Source organism: Solanum stenotomum, chromosome 1 (genome assembly GCF_019186545.1).
Source record: "Solanum stenotomum isolate F172 chromosome 1, ASM1918654v1, whole genome shotgun sequence".
Lineage (NCBI taxonomy): Eukaryota > Viridiplantae > Streptophyta > Magnoliopsida > Solanales > Solanaceae > Solanum > Solanum stenotomum.
In genome coordinates this window covers 13,308,098-13,333,306 of record NC_064282.1, presented here as the reverse complement: position 1 = coordinate 13,333,306, position 25,209 = coordinate 13,308,098, and the positions used below count along the sequence as shown (strand labels likewise).

The 25,209-nt window shown below is 33.2% G+C and overlaps 3 protein-coding genes across 9 annotated transcripts; all 3 read right to left on the bottom strand.

Moving 5' to 3' along the window:
* Positions 1-1,173: 1,173 nt before the first annotated feature.
* On the bottom strand, positions 1,174-3,965 carry LOC125867704 (protein ENDOSPERM DEFECTIVE 1-like). The gene is made up of 2 exons (XM_049548274.1): positions 3,768-3,965; positions 1,174-3,065 (listed from the first exon to the last, which is right to left on the bottom strand). The coding sequence occupies exon 2, from the start codon at positions 3,034-3,036 to the stop codon at positions 1,273-1,275; it is 1,764 nt and encodes a 587-aa protein (XP_049404231.1). The 5' UTR covers positions 3,037-3,065; positions 3,768-3,965; the 3' UTR covers positions 1,174-1,272.
* A 1,845-nt stretch (positions 3,966-5,810) lies between these two features.
* On the bottom strand, positions 5,811-13,704 carry LOC125867649 (protein FAR1-RELATED SEQUENCE 3-like). 7 transcript variants are annotated; one of them, XR_007446662.1, is made up of 7 exons: positions 13,542-13,672; positions 9,871-12,227; positions 9,628-9,711; positions 9,313-9,462; positions 7,896-8,010; positions 6,282-6,459; positions 5,811-6,161 (listed from the first exon to the last, which is right to left on the bottom strand). XR_007446662.1 is itself a non-coding variant. In XM_049548224.1 (6 exons), exons 2-5 carry the CDS (start codon positions 12,112-12,114, stop codon positions 7,900-7,902), a joined length of 2,589 nt encoding a protein of 862 aa, XP_049404181.1. In that variant the 5' UTR covers positions 12,115-12,181; positions 13,542-13,704; the 3' UTR covers positions 5,811-6,459; positions 7,896-7,899. The 7 variants fall into 7 exon arrangements, 6 of the variants coding, with proteins under 6 accessions (XP_049404181.1, XP_049404168.1, XP_049404174.1 ...); XM_049548224.1 differs by having other exon boundaries at positions 5,811-6,459; positions 9,871-12,181; positions 13,542-13,704; XM_049548211.1 differs by having other exon boundaries at positions 5,811-6,459.
* Positions 13,705-16,047: 2,343 nt separating this feature from the next.
* LOC125867832 (ethylene-responsive transcription factor WRI1) lies at positions 16,048-20,218 on the bottom strand. The gene is made up of 7 exons (XM_049548420.1): positions 19,994-20,218; positions 19,753-19,835; positions 19,551-19,559; positions 19,318-19,406; positions 18,933-19,057; positions 18,447-18,523; positions 16,048-16,997 (listed from the first exon to the last, which is right to left on the bottom strand). Exons 1-7 carry the CDS (start codon positions 20,206-20,208, stop codon positions 16,264-16,266), a joined length of 1,332 nt encoding a protein of 443 aa, XP_049404377.1. The 5' UTR covers positions 20,209-20,218; the 3' UTR covers positions 16,048-16,263.
* Between the last annotated feature and the right edge of the window lie 4,991 nt (positions 20,219-25,209).

The following is a 25,209-nucleotide window of genomic DNA, read 5'->3' as shown; positions in this document are numbered from 1 at the left end:
GCTTTCATGCGCCGATGTAGAACACAACTTGTCTCAAACATATTTCCCTTGCTCACTATTATCTTGATAATTGTCCTCAACCTGGATTGCAAATGAATTAAGAGAAAGTTAATATATTTAATCGTTCGCCAATAATAATTGTAACCTCTAGCCAATTAACTTGGTATATAAGTATTATTTTAATGAGCAGCCATACATTTTAAAAATTCATGAAGTTAATTATTTTTCATACTATTGGATTATTCTTCATTTTAACTAACTATTGGCTCAAGCACCAATCAAAGATAGCCTATTCACAAGAAACAACTAGGAATGGGATAGACAAGAATATCTCATGAGATTAGCTTATCTTATTTTCTATATAGGATAGCTAATGTCACCATTCTAATACAAGATGTCTTTGAGATTAATTAGTACCTGTAAACCAAATGCGGGATAAAATAAGTGTGCATTATCCCACTAACCAAACAATCCCTTAGAATATACTTCACAACTCCTTGATGCACTTGTAGATGCCCCACTTCATATGAATTAGTTCTTCTTATTTGTTCCATAGCCATACATACTCCTCTCCTTGTCAATTCTCTTTTCCAACCCTTTTAGGAATGGAGAACAAAGAGAAAGTGGGAAGTTTGCCCTTCACAGGGGCGGATCTATAGTGTGTCCAGGGGGTCATCCGACCCCCCTCGGAAAAAAAATTACACTATATATATAAGATCAATTTTTTTGTGTACGTGTATATATTTAAAATTGAACCCCCTGAGCATATGTCAAAGGAGTAGCTCAATGGTTTATGGGGGTCAGGATTCAGCCTATGTGAGCTATGGGTCACGAGTTCGATTCCAAGCAACAACATTTTTTTTTTTGAACCCCTTGATAGAATAGGTATTGTGTTTTTTAGTTAGAAAGTTTTCTTTCAAAAATTTCCAACAGTTCTGCCCTTATCATTTCTAATCTATGTTTAGTTACCACCCAACGTCGTAGACAGATTTTGCATGGAGACAATAATGGATATATGAGAAAAAAACACCTCGTGAGTTGCAGCAAATTTACAACGAGGTGTTCAAGACCCAAAGGCACAACTTTATTACAATGTTGTTGACAAAGATTCTTACTTGTTATACAAACGAAACTCATGGAAAAAATTGATATTGCAGATCATCTCAAATATTCCCGCAGTTGCAAATGATATACTTTAAGATTCCGATGGAACGCCCTCCCCCTTATTAGCTGACAAGAGCGAATAGTTTTCCACAACAGTGACAAGAATCATCATTCTTTCTGAACTTGATAAAGGTTGTTCTGATGCATTTGAATCATCTGTCCCCTTAAACTCCATTCTGTCACCTCTGAGATATATGTCTTCATTAATAAATCCCCACATTCCTCGACAAGAGCTTTCTCTCCACCACTCACCCTAGCTAGTTCAGAGATTAAACTTTCTGTTTCTTCTGCCTTTTGCATAAAGTTCTGAATTTGCAAACCGATCATTTCCATCACCTTTGTAGATGAACTAATAGCATCTCCTAACTCTCTTACATCAACATGAACTTCCGTGCCAATAGGAAGTCTCAGAGAGCAATTGCGCAAGGCATCAGTTGTACCTGACAGAGAAGTTGAGTAATCCTCTTCCAGGTTAGCCCATTCACCAAGACATGGTAATTGTGATTCAAGAATAGTAGATAAAGTTTTGATCCTTCTCAAAACCCCAAGCTCGGCGCGTTTCTGGCTTACAGATTTGCGTAGATCTGATAACTGTTGTGCAAAGGAATAAAGTTTGCTCTGGCTATCATGTCTTTGGGAGTGCATGGAGGCCTCTGCTTTGGCATTTGCAAATCGCCATTGAAGGTGATGGTTGTAGAGTAACTTCAGTGAATGCACATCTCCCTGATCACTGAATGCCTTCCTTCCTTTCCTAGCATCTGCTCCCAATTTATTGGAAGTTGGATGTGGAGGCAAGCAAAGGCTCCCCATTTTGAAAGATGATCTAGAAGCAAACATGTCATTTTGTTTAAGAGATAGCCAAGAGGAGGAGTTTTCGTTATTGGCTGTTGGCAAATGCAGTGAACGAGCGCAAGTAGAAGATGCAGATTTATATGAACTGCATTCATCAACTGAACTGTCTCTATTTCTCTCCGTAAGACATCTATCAATCTCGGACATAGAAGACCTCATTGCTGATAACATCCGCGTCTTATTGTTTTGAGTGCAAAGTGGAGAACTCGGGCATGAACTTCCCTTAGTAGTAGCAGTACCAGTGGCACAAGAATCCACATAAGGACTAGTTGAAACTTTTGAAAGCTTTCTGGAGATTAATGCTCCATCATCCTGCGACACCGAACAAGGATTTATAGGTGTAGCAGTAATCTCCCGCAATAGTTTATCAGCCGCACTGATTGCTCCTCCAGGAGTATTGGTTGGACAGTGACGGTTCAAAGACTGAGGAGTGAACTTATATCTAGATGGAACAACCCTAGAAGCACCAGTCACGGTAGGTGTGTCAAGTCTTGAGGGGATCTTACTACTTTTTGACTGCAAAGCATCTGCAAGTTGTTGTTGAAGTGCTCTGGTGCCTCCATTGTCCTTGGGAACTTTAATGTGCTGCTGCTTTCTCTGAGTGCAGACTGGAGAATTCGGGCATGAAGTGCTCTCAGTAGCAACAGCACAGCCATCTGCAGCATTGCTTGTTGAAACTTTCGAGAACTTTTTATGGACAATTGCTCCATCACCACAGGACACTGCACAAGGATTTTTTATAGGAGTACCCGTAACCTCCTGCAACAGTTTAGCAGCAGCACTAACCGATGCATATCCAGGATTACTCGTTGAACTAGAACGGAGTACAGACTGAGGAGTTTGCCTATATCTAGATGGGATAATCCTAGCAGTACCTGTCACTGAAGGGGTGTCAGGCCTGGAGGACATCTTACCACCCCTTGACTGCATAACATCTGGGAGTTGTTGTTGCTGTACTCTAGCACCTCCATTTTCCTTCGGAAGATCTACAGTTTGCTGCCTTCTTTGAACAGTGGACATTACTGCTGTTTAACTGAAGCAACTTGATCCTATTGAAAAAATTGTAATCATCAATATATACTATAACATGAACAAATATATCAACAGATCATACATATGATGCTGCTTGCTCACAAAAATTAAGAAAAGTGAAAATACGAAATACATCTTATTGAGATATTAACGACCAACGCACCAAAATGTACTAAACAGCAGCAACCAAAAGAAGCAGTTGATATGCAAGATGATCACCGCAGACTAATGACAAGTTGCTACATAAATGGTACATGGATTAAGGAACGCCCAAAAGTTGAAAAATGATACTACAGTTGTCAAGCTTCAACAAACTAGACTTTAAGGCAAATTTAGATAGATAACTTTGCAATGCAACATAAATTGATTGACTTCAAATAACTAGATCTGAGATAATTAGAAAATGAAACCCTACTGCAGAAGGTATACAATTCTACTGTTTTCTTGCCTTTTCTTTCTCCCCAAACAACGGCAGGGGTAAGGTCGAGTACATCCGATCCTCCCCAGACTCCACTAGTAGAATTACACAGGATATGTTGTAATTACTGATTACCAGTACGTAATTAGCATGCCCATTACACAACAGCGGAGTCATAATCAAATCAGTAGCAAAAGAAAATGCAGATCGGCACATAGAAATCACTAAGAACAACAAATAAGAACCCTGTTCAGATACTTCTATTCTATTCTGGAGACGAAAAAAAAAAAAAAAAACTTACAGTTCTGATTTGCAGTGTATAGAAGAAGTTTCAACGATGAAATTGGTCGCCGAAGAAGAAACTCCGGAAAACTGAAAAAATTTCAGATGGAAATTGGAGTAACTGACTGTCCGTCCTTCTCCGTCGAGGTCAATGAGGGATTTTGACAAATTAAAGAAAAAAACGACAGAGAGATGATGTGAGAGAAATGAAACAGAGAAACATAAAACTTCTGCAATAAAAATAGCCGTTGAAGAGAGTAAAAAGAAGTAGCCGTTGCCGATAAATCCGACCGATAAGGCGTAAAATATTGAGCCCATGGGTCCAGGGGGCGGGCCAGCCCATATAATAAAAGGAACTTTGACTGAGATGGGCCTGTCTTAGAACCAAAAGTGTTGGGCCTAGAAAAAGGAGTCGCTTACACTTTTTGTCCATATGTCGTTTATTCTTTAATTTAGACCTTATAACAAACAATTTTTTCGTAGAGCATGGTTTTCAGTAATAGTTCATGAGACCTTGAATTTCCATGTTCCAGCGTTCATTATGCCAATAGATTCCACCACCTATGAAAGTTTGTTCAAAAACTTTGTTCGAGAACTTGTATAGAGAAGGATTTTCCATGAGGCCATAGTTCTGCCATACCAACTTAGTTGTTCAGCTCTGCTATTGACATAACAACTGGTACACCACAGGATAACTTAATCCAATCCTCTCGTACTAGGGTTGGCTCCTTGCATTTTTCTCTTTAACACCATCCGTAGATAGGAACCGAACTGTCTCACGACGTTCTAAACCTAACTCACGTACCTCTTAAATCGGTGAACAATCAAATCCTTCGGACCTTCTTCAACCATAGGATGTGATGAGTCGACATTGAAGTGTCAAACTACTCCATCGATAAGAACTCTCGAGAGTCATCAACTTTTTTATATTTTTGTATCATAATATCCTATAAATCATGTCCGAACATGACTTCAATTTCTAAAGAACAAAAATTGAAAACCAATCCATTTTAAGGACAAACATGCAACTTGAATAGTAGATACATAATTATAATCATTTCTTGGATAATAACTTGAAAAGTTAATCGTAATAATTAAATTTAGTAAAGAATTAATTAAAAGTCCACAAGGGAATGATAAAACCCAAGGGATACTTTGTAAATAACTAACCATTTTAAGTTGAATGAAAGAAATGAGCAATAGGCTAGTAATTAATGTATTTGTCATGATAAATTTGGTTCATTGTATAAGAGTATGGATATTATGAACATAATAAATAAATAAATAAATAAACAAATAGATCTTCCATGCCACTTTGAAATATTAGAGTTTTATCTTATAGTTCATACAACAATAAAAGATATAAATGTAAATAATTCTTAAAGACATATATTACAAATAGTTGCCACATCCCATGACACTGATACTTCATTGTTCATCCAGCCAAAAGCCAGCTTAAACTTTACACATCCCATGACACTGATACTTCACTGTTCATCCAGCCAAAAGCCAGCTTAAACTTTACGTAATCCCACAAGTAAGGTCTGAGAAGAGTGGTGTGTGCACAACCTTACCCTTATCTTATGAAGGTAGAGAGACTGTTCTGATAGACCCTCGGGGATCAAGTAAATCACCCAGCTTTTATACCAAACCAAACAATTATACATATGACCATTTGAAGATTATATACAGAACAAGATCAAATCAAACAGGTGCTAAAATTAACATTAAGGTAGGTAAATCAAGATTCCCCTCAGATAACAAGGTTGAAACTGACGTGTCTTACATATCATAAGTTAAACCTCCACCAACAACTGAAATTCAACCCCAACCTGCTTCATGTATTTCAGCCTCTTTCGTCTCCGACAAAACATTAAGGAAAGAAGGAAATAAAACGGGAACAAAGAAGAAAATAACGATAAGAGATATATACCTCAAACGTTCTCGTGGGAATAGTATTAAGTATTAACATAGGCAGCTTACCCAGGAATACAAATAATAGATTACACACTTGTACCTATCCTAAAGAAGAGAAAAAAATGACAGATTTTTTTTGGTTAAGAAAAAAAATGATAAGTTACCTATCAATGAAGCAAACTACTACTAACCTAAGATGATTAACATTCTTTGCTGGGTCCTCCTTACAGACATGTACAACTAATTTTTCAGCATACAATTACATGGTGGGTCAACTACATGGAATAGTTAGAATAAGTGCTAACCGAAAATAGAACAAACTGAGTGGCTGGCTGGCTGCCTGCTAGAGATAACTACAGCTGTGAATATTCTCTCCGACTCCAGAAGCAATTTACAAGGAGTTCCTACATAGTATGTGGCAAAAGACTCGTTATTGTCATACATCAACGACAACACCTTATATGATGATGAGCAGCGCAGCCAACAATTCAGCAATCTGGAGAGGAAATACATCAAAATGATGAGCAACTAACAAAAGAGATGTAGGGAAAAGAAGTCTATCAATCTTCCAATATCTCCAATTTGGTCTTTTGGATGGTTTTCTTCTCTGACTTACCGTAGACCTTATTCAATCAAAGGATAGCCAAATCATGATGCTGAGGTAATAGATGTTCCTGAAGTCCTTTTGCGTGCCCAAGAAAAAGGAAAGGATTAAAGAAAGAACATTTATTTACCCCAAGAAGCCAAACTTCAGTCTTTTGCGCTTTCTTTCTCTTTGTCGAACAAAGAGGATTCTGCAGAAAATTAAGATGATAACTCTACCAGGTAAATAAAAAGTTCCACCACAAAGTTAGTGTCACTAATAGAATAACAGATACACCACAGAATTGAATATGTGGAGTAAAGAAATAAAAGCGAAGATGAAACGATGAGATTTGGTGATAAAAGAATAGAAGACATCTATCTATATCTATACTATATTAAAAGCACAAAGGTCGTTTTTTATCATTTAAAAATTAATTTCACACTAGATAAAATAGTCTTTAATTATTATCATAATATTTAGTGATTGTAATTTACTTATTTTCCTAATATTTAGGACTTAGAAATCAACTAAATTTTGGTTATCAAATCTTTCCTTATTTGAACCATGCAAGAAGTCTTAATACTTGACACTATAAAATCAATTCAGATTCTACTTTATATAAAAAAAATCCTTATTTAAAATTATGTAACAAATTATAACTACAACTAATTGTAACATTAGGACGTTGAAGTTCGCCAGGATGTTTATTTAAAAGAAACTGTCTCTGAGACTCTCGTATGTTTTTATTTTTTGCACCACACAAAGCATTTGTTGATAGGAACTATTGACATATTTGTCTTTGACTTGGAAATTAGTTACTTTTAAAGGTTTAATTATTGCTTTAAGAGTCAACTTTATTTTTTTTGTCTTTACTTTGTGATGCATTTGTTATTCATGGTAGATTGCTTTAAGAGTCAACTAATTGTTGCTTCACTCTCCAATTGCAAATTAGTGTGTAGTGTGAAATGTGTTCAGATCCAATGGATTAGAGATATGCTAAGTGGATGCTAAAATATGGAGAAGAGAAAGGGAATAGTTCCTTTGACACCTCTTTAAACCATAGAGAAAGAAATGAAAAGGCTTTTGTACTAGTATGAACTCTTTCATTTTTGGATAAAGTAGTGTGAACTCTTTCATTTTCTTGACACTTTTGGAGCACGTATAGTATTCCTGTATTGATGATACAATGCCCTTTGCAAAGAATCATGTTTTTGTACAAAATCTCTGCTCTTCTTGTATACAGCTCGTATGTGAGGTTCTTCCCATCAAATAATTATAATTATTAACTTCGTAAAAATCTCATCCTTATCTCTCAAAAGAATGCTGCTGATTCATCAGAGTGACTCAGATCCAATGTGCATTTACTTATTCTTGTTCGACTCACATGGATCCTATGTACTTTTTCCAACTCTGCTACAGAGACTACCTCTTTAGAAAAACATCAGAAACGGAGCAAGCTTACAAATTTAAACAAGAGGTATAGAATCATTAAAGGTTGATGTATGCAAGATATATATCAACACAAAATATAAAACACTATTCAGGTGACACTTAAAATTTATTTCAATTGCTTTTCACATCTCAAATAAATCATTTGATGCTTCTACTTCTTATGAAAAGAATAACAAGAGAAGCAGTATTCACCTACTCAAAGTTGTTCACGAATGTAAGCCATCGATCTCAACATTGATCCTAGTGTATCCCTTGAAACTTGAAATTTCACTTCAGTCTCTCCAGAAGGTGTCTTAGTATTTTGAAGCTGTGACAGAAAAGAACAAAAACTATCAGTTCGCAACTTAAAGGACAGTACATCATTGCATTCAACTGACATTTATCCTCTCAATCGACAAGGTGAAATGAGATTCAAGGCTGGTCGACAATCAAGATGATCAATTTTTCTATCTAATACTTCATACGGATCTATTATCTCTTTATATTTCAGCTGTCATGAATGACACTTTAGAGAGTCATATCAGCGAATTAAATAGCAGAGCCAGGCAGAGTGTTTCATCAACATGCATGGCATGTTTTTTTGTGTTCCTTTCCCTTTTCAGTTTGAACTGGGTGATGCCTCAAACTATCAGAGAAGTTGTTGTGAGTTGGGGCCACTGGAGAGTTGATAGGGCCATCAGGAACACCTGGAGAATGATTCCAGCATGTATATTTTGGTGCCTATGGACAGAAAGGAATGTCGGTGTTTTGATGGAATTTCAACTCCTAACCATTCACTCAAAGCTAAATGTTTGTTCAGTCTATTTTGTTGGTCCAACCAGTCTTATGTGAATAGTTCTACTGCTTTCTTAGATTTTGTTAGCTCTTTTAACTCTAGACCAGACATAGTCATGCTTAAGTCTCCTCTAGATTTTTTGAATTTGTGGCTGGCTCCCATGTCTTAACTGCTATCATGTAATGGAGCTAGCATATCTACTTTTGTACTCTTTGCATCTTCTTGATGCCGGTAATGAAACAACTTACTTCATCAAAAAACATACATGGCGTGTTTTCCACCTGAATATAAAGAGATGATTATACACCACAAAAACTATACCCAGAATATGAAAGGGAAGAAGAGAGAAGGGACAGAGGCCTTTTCTTTCACGTGATAATTTTGGTATATTCACCGGTATATTGAATAAATAGGCAGGTGCCAGGTGATAGAATCGTCAAATCATCAAAAGAAAGAAACACTCTTTCCCTTGATAGAAAAATGGCATCATCCATCGACTAGAGAAGAAAATCCAGAACAGCAAAGCTTCCAGACGCAATTGCAGTAAATTTAACAATTACACAAATTGGCTCAAGTGATTAAATTTACAGGAATAAAAAAACATATTAAAGCTCATTTGATATACTAATGTTAATATTAAGAGTGTCTTCGGAATGCCTCCAGTGTAACTCATCAGAATGTGCATATTGAATGAACTTGCTTTGCTCCAACTCTGCCAAACTTGAAGTAATATATCTAAGATTATGTGAAGCAGAAAGCAACCATTCAACTGCTCCTCACTCATTTAATGAGATTCTGAAATAGGAAATAATTCTTGAAGTTCATGATGCATACCTTTAAATTAATAACAGCTACTCTATTTGCCGGCAGGGAAAGCTGTTGACTTATGTACGCCATGGATTTCAGCATTGGCTCCAGAGTGACTCTTGTAAGTCTAAACTGAACTTCTGTTTCCCCAGGTGGGTTCTTTCCATAATCTTGCAACTGAAAATCGGGTCGAATATGTCCAAATAAAATTTCACAATGGAAATTACTATCTCATCAAATTTATTTGTCAAGGGAGGAAGAAACATCAACTCAACTGTTTATCTGTAAACAGCCAGAGTGTGACTCAAGAGGAGAATCTTTTTTCAAAACAGGTATACACACCTTCAAATTGATGACAGCCACTTTACTTGCAGGACTCTTGTTTTCAATCACCCATGTCATAGACTTAAAACAAGTATAAACAACCTACATCAAACAAAATACGCAAAGGAGAAAAAACATATTAATTCATCTGCATGGTAAATTCATGTATTTTCTTGTACTGTATATTCAAATACAAATCATAAATGGAAAAAACTGTAGTTATATACAAGTTACAGAAGAGGCAAGTTTTTGTTTTCATACCACATTATCAGCAAGACCACCATCATGATTTATAGCCACAGGTGTCATAGTGGGCTGATTTAAGTCACCAGCAGTTAAACCACCATCATTTAGGTTAAAATGATGAGGCATTGTATCTTGCCAAGGCCATAAAGATGGTACGGTATCAGAAGTAGCTGGAGTTTTTTTTATGCCCCCATCTTGAGTACTTCCACTTCCCTGTGAGCTAAGAGGTTTGCCAACATTTTTTGCAACAATAGAAATCTTCCTCAACCCGTCTCTCAGAGCACTAACCGCTGCATCAAAGGTCTCTGCAGAAACTGCCCCTTCTTCTGCATATCTTAAAGCTTCCAGACATAGGTGGTTGAAACGTGAAGTGAGTGAATTATTTCCTTGTTTAACAATGTCTTCTTCATCCGATCCTTGTCCAAGTTTTGCATTCCTTGTCCACCTCTTAAGTATATAAAGAGATGGAACTGTGAGAACATTAGTCACTGTGAAAACTGTTAAAATGTGCCTACATAAGATGCCCGAATACTCAAACATCTGACAGCTGCAACTTGCTTTCATCTGGGCAAGGTTCAACATAACAATGTAAGCCTTGTCATCCTGGTCATATTTTGCAACCCTAAATTTGCTTAGAGTCTCATCACCATCTATCTTATTGGCAGTGTGGGCAAAAGTTTCAACTAGTTCCTCTTGAAACTTTGCAAAAACTTTTTTGGTGAAGAGATTAGCTGCTTGCTGTTCCATTGGAGATGGGGTCCTTAGCATTGGTGCGGTGCAATTTGTATCAAAATCAGATGCCATTTCCCTTTCAAGTGCACTTTCTACAGCTCTTTCATACTGCTTAAAGAACATTGGTAGAGTTGTCTGCTGATTAACATATCCATCAAAAAAGGAGGTTACACCCTGGTTTGAGGGAAGTGCAGCAAAGAAAGTATCTCGAAAATATACTGGAGCCCACTGGTCGCGAGCATTATACACAGCTTGAAGCCACTCATTTTTCCCCAGATCATATTTATCAAGTACAGAGGCCCAAGATGATTCGAAATCCTCAATTGTCTCAGAATAGTTGATGCAGCTATATAGCTCCCCATAAAAGGAAGGATGAGTCATATATATGTGAGCCAATCTTTCCTGCCCTTCTCGTAAGATATGCCACTTACAGATGCAATGACGAGTACCTGGTAATACTAGGTTGACTGCTGCCTTAATAGCTCTATCCTGGTCGGTTGTAATAGAAACTGGAGGGCGGTTATTCATTGAAGATAGCCAGGTCCGGAAAAGCCAAGTAAAGGAAGACTCAGACTCATCTAAGAGTAATCCACAGCCAAACAAAACCATTTGCCCGTGATGATTTACTCCAGTGAATGGAGCAAAAGGAACCTGGAATTGATTTGGTCTATACATTGTATCAAAAATAACAGCATCGCCAAAGTGACTATAAGCTATCCTTGATCTTGCATCAGCCCAAAAAGCATTTGTCATGCGGTTTTCATCATCAAGTTGAATAGCATAGTAGAAACCAGGATTTTCCGCTTGCATTTTTTTGAAATAGTCAAGAAGATTATGGGCATCTCTTCCAAGAGTTCTCTTTCGGCTGCAAGGCTGAATAAACATTATTGGTATGACAGGGCTAAAGTTTTTGGTCACACGATTTGACTCCACAGGAGAAGCATCCTTAACACCTTCATTAGAACTGACAAATACATGATTCCCGTCCACCGGAACCACAACCGGTGGAACCATAATATCAGTTTGAGCTCCCGGTATCCCTCCAACAGTCTTGGAAGCACCAGCAAAGTGTTTACGAGGTCGGAGGTAATGCACCTTGCTGGGATTCACTATTGAATGATTGTGATCCTCAACGAATTTAGTCACAACCCAACCATCTGAACTCTTCCTCTCTATGCGAAGCATAGCATTGCAACTCTCTGTATTCTTCCTTCTGAAAACTTCTTTAGAACAAGAGAAGTCCCAACTAATGATAGGTCCATCAGGCTTAGCGCGGCTGTACTGACCAACATGTATGCTAAAGCCCACACGCCTAGCATATGCGTCAAAAAAATTCTTTGCTGCTTCTTCTGTTTGAAACTCCATCCCCACATAAGGCTTCTCTTCCCCATCATCAACGTCAATAATAGTGTCTTTTTCAGTAAAATTGTCCGGCAAACCCTGTTTGGGATTCCGATTTGGTTCAACAGCTCTTTCCCCACTTTTTTTCCTCTTCTGCCCTTCTATGTCAATTACTTCGATATTCATCTTGCTGGGGAACTGACATTGACAAATCAATCTTTTTCTTCTTGGTCAAAACATCATCTTGCCATCTCTTATGAAAAGAAACAAACAATAGGAGGGCCTTAAAATCATATGAACTGGAACAAGGTAACCAGTGACTCAATATTTTATAATAATAAATATAAAGAATAAGACAACACTCCAGTTTTACACACACAGCCAATCGGCCATACTCCTTACTCAAATTTTTAAATGGAAATGCATATCAAATGATGTTTAGGATAAATACAAGAAAAAATAATATTGTTTAAAACATTATATATTCCCAGTCACCAGAAAGCAGAAAGGTGATACAAATCTCCCAGCATGTTGCCTTCATTGGCAGGTGAAAAGCAGCTGAAAAGGTTACCAGAATAATCAAAACTCAAGCATTTGGGCTTCGGAGGAGGGACTTCGTACATAAATTCTAATACCACAGAGAGAAGAAGACTCCCCAGAATAGTATAAAAAAAGTTCAATATTTTAAGGAGGGATATAGTATCGAACTCTGATAATTAAGAAAAAGAGGAAAATAAAACATATTTGGGATAAGGGAATTCAATGCTCAGAGGAAGGAGTCAATACCCAAACTCTAATTCCATGAAGAAAAAGAAGAGCATAAGTATTTTCTAGAATAGGGTGAAGGAAGGATATAAGCAGACAAGTGTTAGTGATAATCAAGACTTCAAATGGCCTTGGAAGCAAATCTAGAGAATCAAAGTGCCACACAAAGTGACATCCTTCACCTGGCTTAAATGTTCTCTAGAATAGTGATTGGAAATCTAGTATTCACAAGAGAGATTCGGTACCCATATACTTATAATATTATGAAAAATGTAGGAAGAAAATTTGTGAATGTTTTGTTTGAAAGTCAGAGGAATTACTCAAATTGTCGCGGCCCAATTTTTTATCAAGCCGTGACCACCACCTAGTGCTTAACTTGACCGAGCAGACCAAAATTTACTAGGTGATTTCTTCCCATCCGTCGTAACCTTGGTTGACAGAGTTACATGTTGCTGGTGGGAGGTGGCTCATTGTTAAAGAGAATTGCTCCATAACAGTGTACAGTTTGTTATGTACTTTCAAGGAGAAGAAGAATCAAAGAGTAAATGTCCAGGAAGTAACCTAAATTAGAGCCCAAACCATACAGTTTTGAACATAGCAATGTCTTCAAGTTTCAACAGAAGCATTCAGAAAAATAAACATGGTGAGAATCATGAATCTCAGGTTCAAATCCCACAAACAGAAAAAATACTAGTGATTTCTTCCCGAGGTCAGCACAAGCACTGAGATCATCCGAGTTCCGTTGCTCAAGAACAAAAATTGTTAGCAAATTGGGTTGAGAGTAGATACAAACTATGTAATTAGGGTAAAAGTTTAGAAAGTGAATGCAAATTAGGAAGAATATAAACCTGAAATTCAGTTCTGAGTTCGAACAAACAGTATGTAGCAAAAGCTTCCATGATTCTTCATTAGACCAGAATGTTACTCATACTACTGTTACCTCTCTCTAACACTGCTCCGGCGGCGCCGGCGTTGCTGGGGGCCTCTCTGCTCTCTTTCCACTTTCTAATTATTTTTCTTTTGATTTGTTCGTAATCTTGACACTCCTTAATTACTCTTTCCCTTTGATATATAGTTTGTTCTATTTTTTCCTTCTAGTTTGTCTTCCTTTTTCTTTTCTTTTTTAGCAATTTTTTAAAATTTTATTATTATTTCACACTACATATTTAAGACAATAAATTCAAGAAAATATTGATAGATTTGACTAGGGGGCGTACACAAGTCGGTTATTGGTTAAAATTAAAATTAATTTTTAATTATTAAAACTAAATCAAATCAATTATAATAGTATACATTTATTGATGTGGTTATTAATACACAAAAATAAAAGAAATAATTAACGCAAAAAAGGGAGAAAAAACAAAAATTCATTCAAAGTGAAAAATAGCTAAAACGACGGACATTAATAAACTTTAGATCATTGAATTTATTGTGCATCAAGCTTCAAATTTCACTGTTTTAGCCTAATAAGAAGGGATAGTGACATTTCTAGTCCTACAAAAAATTATCATAACACTCATATACATGTAAGCAATAAAATAAATGCTCTCATCTTGAGCGTTTTTGCTTTTATAAATAATTTTTAATGAAAACATATATAAATTATTTATAAAATTAATGATATACTATGTATGTATGATAGTAAAATATATATAATTTGTTGGTTCGGTTCCATTATTTCTTTGGATTTTTGAACAAAATCAAAACCAAACCAATAAATCAATTTTTAAAAATGTAGAATCAAATCCAAATAAAATTGATTTGGCTTGGGTATCCGATTTGAATCGAATTTTATTCAAAGTTCAAACTCTAACATCCCTACATTTGGCATACCTTTAAGGGGAAAAGGTTTGATATACCCCTCAACTTGGTCATTTAGAGCTGATATATCACTTGTTATGAAGGGACTTATAAATACCGTCATCGTTATAAAAATGGCTCATATACCCCAACAGTTACAAAAGGAGCTCACATATACCCTTCATCTAACGAAAGTGAAAAAAAATTGATTTATATTTTATTTTTTGACTTTTTTTTTTTAAATGCATGTAGGGCTCTATGGTCCTTCTAGCAAAGTTCAAGGTAGTATATTTTAATCTTTTTCATACATAAATTATTTTTTGACATCATTGATTATCATATTTGAGTTTCTTATTCTTATTTTATTTTTTTTGCGGCTATATCATAATTTAAAACTATTTTTTTCGGCTATATTATAATTTAGTTTTTGTATTTGTAAAAAAAAAGGCGTCTATAATAAATTTTGCAAGAAAATTAGTGAAACGTAAATAGACTTGACCATCAGAATAATAAATTTAATAAAAAGGTCAAAAAAATACATGTGAGGAAGATCATATATACCCCATATGGATTATATATATTTTAAAATAGTTAAAAATTAAATTAAAATTAATTTTTACACTTCCGTTAGAGGAAAAGAGTATACGTGAGCCGTTTGTATAACAATAGGAGTATATATGAGCCAAATTCATAACGAGGATTTATCAACTCTAAATAACAAAATTGAGGGGTGTATCTAGCCCTTTTCACTACCTTTAATTTAAAACCACAATATTCAAAATTATTTTTTTATCTACTTAAATTTCATGTTAAATTAAAATAAAACAAATAAATTAAAATAGAAAATGTACCTTCTATTTTAACCCTTAAACTTCACTTTTTATTTCTTATAAACCATTTAACTACCAAAAAAAAGGAATGTTTCACATTGATTGAATTATTTACTAATAATGTGATTGCAATTGAGACGTATGAGGTGAGAAATTCTCAAATATAATTCTATTAGAAGGAATTGAGCTTACTTATTTTAATCGGAAAAATTAAAAAAATATGTTATTCAATAGAGAGATTTTGAAACTGCATAAGCTTTTGATTATATCAAAGCTATTGAGTATTAAAAACAGACTATAGCTCTTACTCTCGATAATTATATTGAAGTGCATCCTCCTTTTAGTTTTTTTCTTCTTTTAATAATTTATGAGACTTCTAATTTAGTTAATGCAATATGATGACACTTATTGATTTTATCTTGAATTTCTACGGTCACACTTAGTTTAGAATTTTTTTTTGTTATTAAAATGACACTTATTTTGGGACGGATGGAGTATCAATAATGCAATATGGTGACTAACAAAGAACATTAGCAATGCACAAAAAAGTTATGTTACTCGAACTCTTCAAATATGTCACTGGTTGTGCATGTATCGAATCCTTCAAAAATAGTACTATATTTTTGAAGAATTAAATACGAATACGGCAACATTTTTGAAAAAGTCGAGCAATATAGCAGAAAAGCAAGTGTAGCTGGGGATATCACAACAGGCAAATGCAACTGAAACCAAAAAAGTTTGCTAAGCAACATTTCAGCTAAACTGCAGGAGTTCATATTTGGTGAAACTAATTGAAAAAAGGAGTCACAAGGCCTTCTGCTTGTGTCTCTATATTATCTAGGAAAGATTAAAAAGCAACTAAAACTAGGAGGAAGGTTTCCTATCAAACTTATAATATACTTAACAGTTAACACCAAGCTGAGTTCTTACTCCAAACATCTTACATCGTCGAAGATGCCAAACCTCCATCGTCTTTCATGTCGTTGGAAATGGATGTTGTTCTTGACATGGATGATGATGAGGTAGGTGAAATGGACAGATTGTTCCTTACTTCCTCATTATCAGCTTCAATCCCATCGATGATCATGCTGTCGGAGAATACATTCAGGTTGAACTCATTCTCACTTGATTGCTCATAGAAATTGAAGTCAATGTTGTTGTCAAAGCTGTTGTCATTGAAAAGATCCATCAAGTCAGCTGGTTTGTCAAGAGAGAAGTCGGAAACTGGGAGCGAATCAAATGTATTGTCCAAGTACATGTTCATCCACGGGTAGTCCTCTTCCTCCTCGTGATCCTTCGCCTTCATTATATCAGCAGCAGACTCCAATGAAGGAGCAAACTCCAACTTCAGAACTTTTGGTTGAGTCACTTCATCAGAATCAAGTGCAGGCGTAAACTCCAACTTTGGTACTACTATTGGTTCTGCAGCTAATTCCACTAGCTGATAATCCAATTGGTTTTCTTCTTGTTGAACCGGCTGATACTGTTCGATCACCTCATTTGATTGAACTTCAGCAGAGGACTCTGTGTTTTCCTCCTTTGTTAACAGATCTGGTTCGCGGAGTTTCTTCAAATGGTCTGCATATCTGCTGATGTCGAAGTTGGTGACTGCATTAGGCCCTCTGTACTCAATTGCTGCCATATCATATGCTGCAGCTGCTTCCTCTTGAGTGCCTTCAGTAAAGAGAGAAGTAAAATACAAGGATTTGTTTGTTCATTTCAGATAATGTTACTGCACTCAACTATACAAGACCTAGTTTGAACCTATGTTTCTCAGACCCTTCAAACATACCGAGAGGTGCATGTCAGATCCTCCAAGAGTAGTGCATTCTTGAAGGATCTGACACGGATACATCATTGAAGAGTCCGAGCAACATAGTTTTGAACTACTTTACAAGGTCACAAAATGCACCAATTGAACTAGTTTCATTGTCTAACATATCAGTAACAACTAATAAGGAAACAAATCGTTATTAACCAAAGTGAACGCGACAATATAAATGCTCTAGATTGCACTCACTCGTTCATATAAAGCAACAAACTATGCCTCAATCGCAAGTAAGTTGGGACTATATTACTACTTACATTCTGAATACAACCCAAGTACCAGTAGTGACAAACTTAAAACTCTTTTTGAATTACTATATTACTACTTGTTCAACCCATCAATGTACATTACATGTTTCTCGAAGGATTGTGGTGATATGAATAAGGTCTTGCGTTAGAGCATTGAAAATGAAGAAAATCCTAGTGTGGGACGAATTTAGACTAGTCAGACTAGTGAATTCCGAATACAAAATGATTATACTAAAAAACAAAGAGTTGTCTAGTGAGTGTAATAGTTGGAGATGAGGATGACAAGACACTATGCATCAATCCAAAGGCATAGTTGTCTACTGAGATTAAACATAAATTATTCACCCCATTAAGCATGAATCAAGGCTCTGACAATGTCACGAGCCAAGATCTAATACAGTCACATCAAAGAAAATTAAGATAATTACTTATCTTAATCTCTTACTACTACTAATTAATACCTCACACTTAACTAAGTACATAGCATCTACATATCATTCAAAATTAGCTCAATTCAGTTCTCTAATTAAACTTAAAAGGTGCCCCCGTATGATTTAAGCCCATATTATATTTACTTAACATAGGAAGTGATTATAATTTCAAACATAAATTTAGCACATAACAAAAAATGGGTTAGGACTAAACCCACTAAAAATAACTATAGGCGAATATTTTCAATTTTTATAAAGTTGGGAACAGAAAGTCTAACTTTATGTACGGTCCACAAAGATCTGCATCAAATATTTTAATTTTTGGACCACATGAGCCTTTTAACTCTGATCTCAGTAAATAATATATAAAACACCAATGATCATGTGCCATGTCAGCTTTAATCCTATTTATATCCTATAATACATTTATATTAGACACGTAAAAGTGTTAAATCTTTTCCCAAGTACCGAATCTTCTACATTGAAAAAATTTTTGTACCAATATGAATTTAGAATTTAAAATTTATGAATTCCTAGAACGACTAAAATCAACAAACCAGTACTCGAAAATCTAAATAAAACTCAATTAATGAGAGTATAAAGTTAAGAGACATACTGTAAGTTCCCAAATAGAGATACTTATTTCCATAGACCCGCCCAATTCGCGCCTCCCATCGACCATTATGGTGGTGCCTGTCAATATCAAAATATAACGAGTTGATGAGCTCAGATAATCAACAAACTGAACTACTAATATTTTCGTGGTCAACTTTTTTTTTTTGAATATAATCACATTTTATATTCCTAAATAAGTATTACACAAACTCCCCTCATCCCACAAATAGACAGTGAATCCAAATGGGACCCACTAAAACTATGTCCCAGTGGGTCCCATACAGTCATGAAAATCCACAAAATTTGTTTGACTTCCAATAATGTACCTGCCTTGCAAATATAAAAATAATAATTTTTTAAATTAAATTTGCATGTCTTTTGTCTTTTGTCTTTTTTTTCTAATTAAATGCGCTTTAATACATTTATTTATTGATACTAATTAAATTTAGTATATACTAATTTTTATAAAATTAATTAAATAAAATACCTTGCTACGCCACGATATTTGGAAACACCTCTAGAAAATCCACTGCTCATTCTCCTTAACGAAGCTAAGTACTCTTCCTTTGTTAGCCTCTGCATTTCTTCAAACTCTTGGCTATATCTTTCCACCTGCATTGTTTTGTTGTACGTCACGTTTCATGTCTTGTACTCTTTTACAGTTATTTTTTTGTCATTTTTCTCCCTTTTTTCCTCCAACACAGACAAAATCCCTAAAAAGAAACACCGCTTCCTTTTTTTTTGTTTGACATAAAAATACTTATTTTTTCGTTAATAAAATAATTTATAATCACACAAATATTCTGACTAATTCTATGACAAGTTAAAGTGGATCACACAAATTGAGATGGACAGAGTAAGAATTTAAGTACCGGGAAATTAAGTATAGTTGTTGGTCCCCAATACTTAAGGGCAGCAAGATCATAAGTTCTAGCAGCAGCTTCTTCACTATCATAAGCTCCTGCATATTCAAAAAATTTAAATGATAATTTTAATAATTAGCAATTAATTTAGTCAAATAAATAGTAAAATATTTTTTTGTGCATAAAAGGTGTTGTACATCGTGCAAAAATACTAGTACATTTGGTAGAGATTTAGAGCTTACCCAAATAAACTAAGCAGCAAAGAGGCAGTCAGAGAGAGAGAGGGGATCATCACCAACAAAGAACAGAGTCAGTAAAAAATTGATTAAATTAACATTAATTACGAGTAGTATAATAATATTACTGTAGATCTTGATTTGTAAATTTAATTTTTTTGAATCCACATATTAAATAAAAGTAAAAAGAGATAAGAGTATTATTCACTTTGTCTTCCTTTTTTGTTCTGAATGCTATTCCAAGTACTCTTGTCCCATAAGTGAGCTTCATACCTTCCTGTCCATCTATGCCTGCAAAATAAAAATAAAAAATTAATCACACATTTCTTCATGCATGCAATCAAAAAATCCAATTTTGATTTCTGGGTTTCTCTTAGAACATCTTGAATGTGTCAGTGTTACTCTGTGAATTTAATTTAATTGGGTTTAAGCAAAAAAAAAAAAAAAACCTGGTTACGCCTCTGTAAATGGAGCTTCTTCTAGCTGTAGATGAATTATTACTTGGTGAATCAGCATTTACAATTTTCTTAGCTCGAGTAGCACGTTTCAGCCTGGGCTTTGGTTTCGGCTTCAGGTTTAGCTTCTCTGTTTCTTCATGGATTTGTTCAATGCATGAAGATGATGAAGAAGAAGAGGAGCAAGAAAAAGATGGAGATTTCTTCATTTTTTTTTGCCCAGAAAAAAAGAACCCCAAGAATAAATTTGTCAATTGATAAAAATGGCAATGTGGATGTTCTGGGTTTTCAATTTCTAGAATTTTTAGGAGAAATGGAGGCGGAAATAGAGATTAGGTTGGTGTGCTGAATTAAGAAGAAGAAGAAGAAAATAAGGTTCGTTTTCTTTTCTTTCTTTCACTCTTGTTATTTGCTTTTCTGGTAAACCAAAGTGGTTTACCAAATTAAGCAGAGACAGAGAAGAAATACAAGAATTGCATTTGGGGTAAAATGGAGTTTATAAGATGACCAACACCCACCCACCCACTATAACTTGAGGGTAGGGGGGTAAGTAGGGGGTAGGGGGTAATTAATTAACTTTGGTTAATTAAACTTGAGTTAATTATTTTTAACACTTGGACAAATGTAAGTTCAGACTTTCAGTTCAGAGGCCATGATGCTCTTATGCCAATTGGCCTTTTTTTTCACTAACTTTCTCCATGGGAATCTTTTTTAATAAAAATAAAATAATTTTTTTTTATTTTCTTTTTTACATTTGAGTTTAAACTTGTGGGATTGTCAGTGAAGAATTATGTCTTGTTCTACTAATAGAGAAAGAGAGGGACGCGTGGTGTGAACTGTGAAGGGGCAGAAGGGAGATGGTGGTTTTAATGGTGAAAAGTTTAATAAAAATGGCGTTGGTTTTTGTTATCAATTACGAGGCAAACCACACTGTGGGGTGGTATTTTCTTCGTGCCAAAATAAGTGTCGTTTTAGTCAAAAACAAATTGTTGAGTGCTTTTTACGTGCCAAAATAAGTGTCATATTAGTCAAAAATACAAATTTAAGACTATAATTAATATTCTGTTCATACATTTTTTTTGTCATATTTAGACTTGACACACGTTGATTGTCATGGTTATTTTACTATAGTCTCTCTATTAATTGATATTTAAGAATAAATTTTAAAAAATAATTTGAATAATTAGTAATTAATGTTAAGGATAAAATATGAGAACAAATAATTGTCTTTTCTTAATATGTTGAAAGTGATAAATAAAAATAAAAATAAAAAATCTATATTTGAAATATTGGACAAGTAAAAATGAACAAAGTTGTTATTTTCTTTATTTATTTTTACTTGTTCATTTTGGACCTTACATGTCTTAAAAACAATGATTAATATGATTATCTTAAGTCTTGAGAAATAATTTGAAAAATAAGTAATTAATATTGAAGGTAAAATTTAAAAAAATATAATTATATTTTCTAAATTTATCAAAAATGATAAGTGAAAAATCTATTTTTGAAATACTAAATAAGTAAAAGTGAACTTAGTGAAGACGGCTCCTTCCGTCCATTTTTATTTGTCCAAAAGGACCAATATATAAAAGTGACCTAAATAAAAATGACAATTTACTATATCATTTTGTAATATAATAATTCAATATTTTAAAAAATAACCACAGTTAATAACAAAGGTAAATTAAAAATTAAATAATAAATTATTTTTTAATTTTTTTAAATTGCACCAGTAAAAGCGAATATCCATATTTAATATAGTAAACATATAATTGGGAAAGGAATTATTTTCAACTATACTCTTATGTTAAGGAATAACTTCTAATTATTAATACTCAATTCTTAACACTACTAAGTACTAATAAATAAAGATAATATGTTATATTTATTTCTTTTTCTTAATACGCGTAAAAAGAGCTGAAACGACACTTATTTCAAATGCAGGAGTAAATAATTTTATTTTATTTTTTCATTAAGGAGTAAATAATAAAAACAATAAAAGTAGGAATGGCGACGAAGGAGCATTTTGTTTGGATTCATTTTGGCAATGTGAAAAGTTCTTCCAAGTGTTCAATTTCATAGCTGTATCCATGCAAATTATTATTTTTTATATAAAAATAATTGTAAATAAAAGAAAATTTATGAAAAAGCCATGAAACCATGAAAAAGGGAAAATTGTAAATAAATCAGTATTGTTTTTTTGTTTTTTTTTTAAAAGAAAGGGTCTCTTTTAGGAGATTATAATTCAAATGATCCCTTAAACTTGAGAGTATGCTTACTTTCTTCTCTATTATATTATTCTAAGCACATATAATCTATTAAGTTTATTATAATTAGCATTTTTTATCCGATTGATTGAATCCTCAAATGAATTATGTAAGAATAATAGAAATGTCATGTGCTCGAGCAAAATAACGATTGTAATTGGGGTCTTTCTTATAAAATTTCATCTTTATTTATTTTATTGTGATTTTTATTTGATTTATTTTTTATCGTTTGTATAACAAGTACTGAAATTGAAAGAAAAATTGAGACCTTGGATGAAATTAATTATTTTATCAGGATCATTTCTTATGTTAGTCACCCAAAAGAAACGTGATAATTTTAGTGGTTTATTTGATTATTCCATCAAAATGCTTAATACTTTCAAATTTCCAAGGCTACGTATACTCATAATATATATATATATATATATATATATATGAAAATAAATCCTATTTTTTAATTTAGGAACCATTTGAAATTCAAAAACTCAATTTTGAGACTACGAACTTTATCAAGTAAATAATCATAATTTTTTGTTGGTTTGAAAGAAAATTAGGATTAACCTTATTTTTCCCTCTCAATGTCGTATTTTAAAACATTTGAACACAATTTTTCTTATATTAAATCGACACAAGTTTTTTTCCAAACATTATTAAAGACTTTTATCTAACAACTATAAGGCGAAAACTAAAAAGAAACATATAATGTTATTAAGTATTAACCATGGAATAACATCATAGATCAGTAAAAGAACTAGTGCTAATAATCAAAAGCTATTACTGAATCTTTTCTTTTACATAAAAATATTATTTAACTTCGCTTTATATATCACAAAAGTAACTTTAATCGAATTTGGTAAAATTTTTACCTAAAATGCCAGAGAAAATAATAAAATTTTTCCTTATATTTGAGGTTAGATTCAACATGATCCCGTAAATAGTAATTAATTATAAAATAGTAGTAACAAAGAGCACTGAGAAATTAAATTTGTGCTAATCAAAAACACAAAATGGATTACAAAAACACAACTAGAGTGTAACCCAATTTTGATATAAAAAACGAGGCTGATAAAATATAAGAAATACATTAAAGAGTTGTACAATAATAACATTGAGTGGGGACTTTTCAGTTGTCTGAAATAAAAGAAGTTCACGTGCTATCTGACAGCACGAAGAATCAACTCAATTGTAAAAAACAGACGTTAAAGCTTTAGAAACGACTACAGAATCTATTCAGTCTCGGGAACATGCATGACGATCATCAGTTGTTTGTCAAGCAACGTCTATATATTCGTAAAATCATTTTAAGTTGATATTGAAAATTGAACCATGAATATTCTACCAAAATATTTAAATATATTTGATATTTTCAAGTCTCTTCCGCTCTCTACACACATCTTTTTAATAAATTTACTAATCTAGTATTATCTTGCGAACAATGAAAAAATTAATATGTCAAATAAAATGAGATTAATAGTTATTATAGCATTAAATAGATCATGCATCTTTTTAATTAAATTTGAAATCATTTTAAATAGTTTGTGAATCCTTTTGTTGCAACAATTTTTCCTTACGAAAAATGAGAAATGCAACAAAGATAGAAGCTATCAATTGAAAGGAAAATAAACAGGGGTAGTTTGGTTTGAATATAAGTTATGATGGGAGTAGTTACGATGAAAGAAGTTATATTAAGATAAGTTATGGTGGGATTAATTATGATGCGATTATTTCTTATTGACTGTTTGATTGGTTGCATTCAAAATAAATTGCATTACATAAATTCTAAGGATAAGTTGTTTGTTTACAAAAATACCTTTCATTTTGTTTAGTTTTTTATATTTACTTTGCAAGCTTTAGTTATTCATTCTTAAAAGTAAATTTTTTAATCTTATTTAGCTTAAATATTTTTGTGTATGCATTCCCATAATTATACCATATGTGTTTAAGAATAAAATTTTCTATCTTAAATTTGTTAAAATGTAAAATAACTTATTCAATTAAACACTATCACTCGTAAATTGTAAAATACTAAAATTAACTTTTTTTTAATCATATTTCATGTTATTATTTACTTCAAAATTTATGTGAACTAACAATAGAAATTCTACCTAAAATTAACATATTAGACTAATTAGAGTGCATAGGATGCTTGTATTCAATATTGTAGCATTTCGTTTTCTCTCTCATTTTAATTAATAAATAAAACACAATTTTTTAAGTTCGTAAAAATATATAATTAAAAATATGTAATTGGTAGTAGAGAAATCAAAATAAATAAACATAAGAATTAGTGAAATAAATTCATAAATAAAAATTATATTTATATAGTGTTTTTTATTGAAAAAATATGAAGAATAATCACAAAATTAAGGAATAGTGAAAGTTGTGAATATTATTATACATGATATTAGAAATAATGTGAATATACATAGACATAAAAAGTGAGGTATAAAAAAGAGTTTAAAGGAATATTTTTGTCATTTTGTCTATTTTATACTGGAAAAAACTATCCCAATATTACTATTCCACCCAAAAATATAAATAACTTATCTCAGGACTAATTATTAATTTTGGGATTAGGTATCCGCAACCAAACAAAGGATAAAAGTATAAACAATTATGTAGTGATTAATTGCTTTTACTTAAACGGGTTATATTCATTTTTCATTAAATTAAGCTCGTTTTTAATTTTTTAAATTAACAAAACGAGATTAAATAAAATATAGGAACCGTTTGAACTTTAAAAACTCAATTTTTTAGAACGTAAACTTTACCAAGTAAATAATCATGAGTTAATACTTTTTATAGCCTTGGTTTTTTATACCAAATTAGAGATATTTCATGACAACCTTTTGTAAAAATAAAACAAAAAAAATTAATAAGAAGGCAAAAAGCTACATAAAGGAAAATTGTAATAAATCATTAAAGATTTTTCATAAACAGGTA

Excerpts from the sequence above, each read along its gene's own strand:
- LOC125867832 (XM_049548420.1), bottom strand. The coding sequence starts at position 20,208 with ATGAAGAAATCTCCATCTTTTTCTTGCTCCTCTTCTTCTTCATCATCT. Across the intron at positions 18,524-18,932 it reads AAATATCGTGGCGTAGCAAG|GCACCACCATAATGGTCGAT; the intron begins GTATTTTATTTA and ends TGATATTGACAG. Across the intron at positions 16,998-18,446 it reads TCTCTATTTGGGAACTTACA|GCACTCAAGAGGAAGCAGCT; the intron begins GTATGTCTCTTA and ends TCTTTACTGAAG.
- LOC125867704 (XM_049548274.1), bottom strand. The coding sequence starts at position 3,036 with ATGTCCACTGTTCAAAGAAGGCAGCAAACTGTAGATCTTCCGAAGGAA.
- LOC125867649 (XM_049548224.1), bottom strand. The coding sequence starts at position 12,114 with ATGAATATCGAAGTAATTGACATAGAAGGGCAGAAGAGGAAAAAAAGT. Across the intron at positions 9,712-9,870 it reads GTGGTCTTGCTGATAATGTG|GTTGTTTATACTTGTTTTAA; the intron begins GTATGAAAACAA and ends TGTTTGATGTAG. Across the intron at positions 9,463-9,627 it reads TGGCTGTCATCAATTTGAAG|TTGCAAGATTATGGAAAGAA; the intron begins GTGTGTATACCT and ends CCCGATTTTCAG.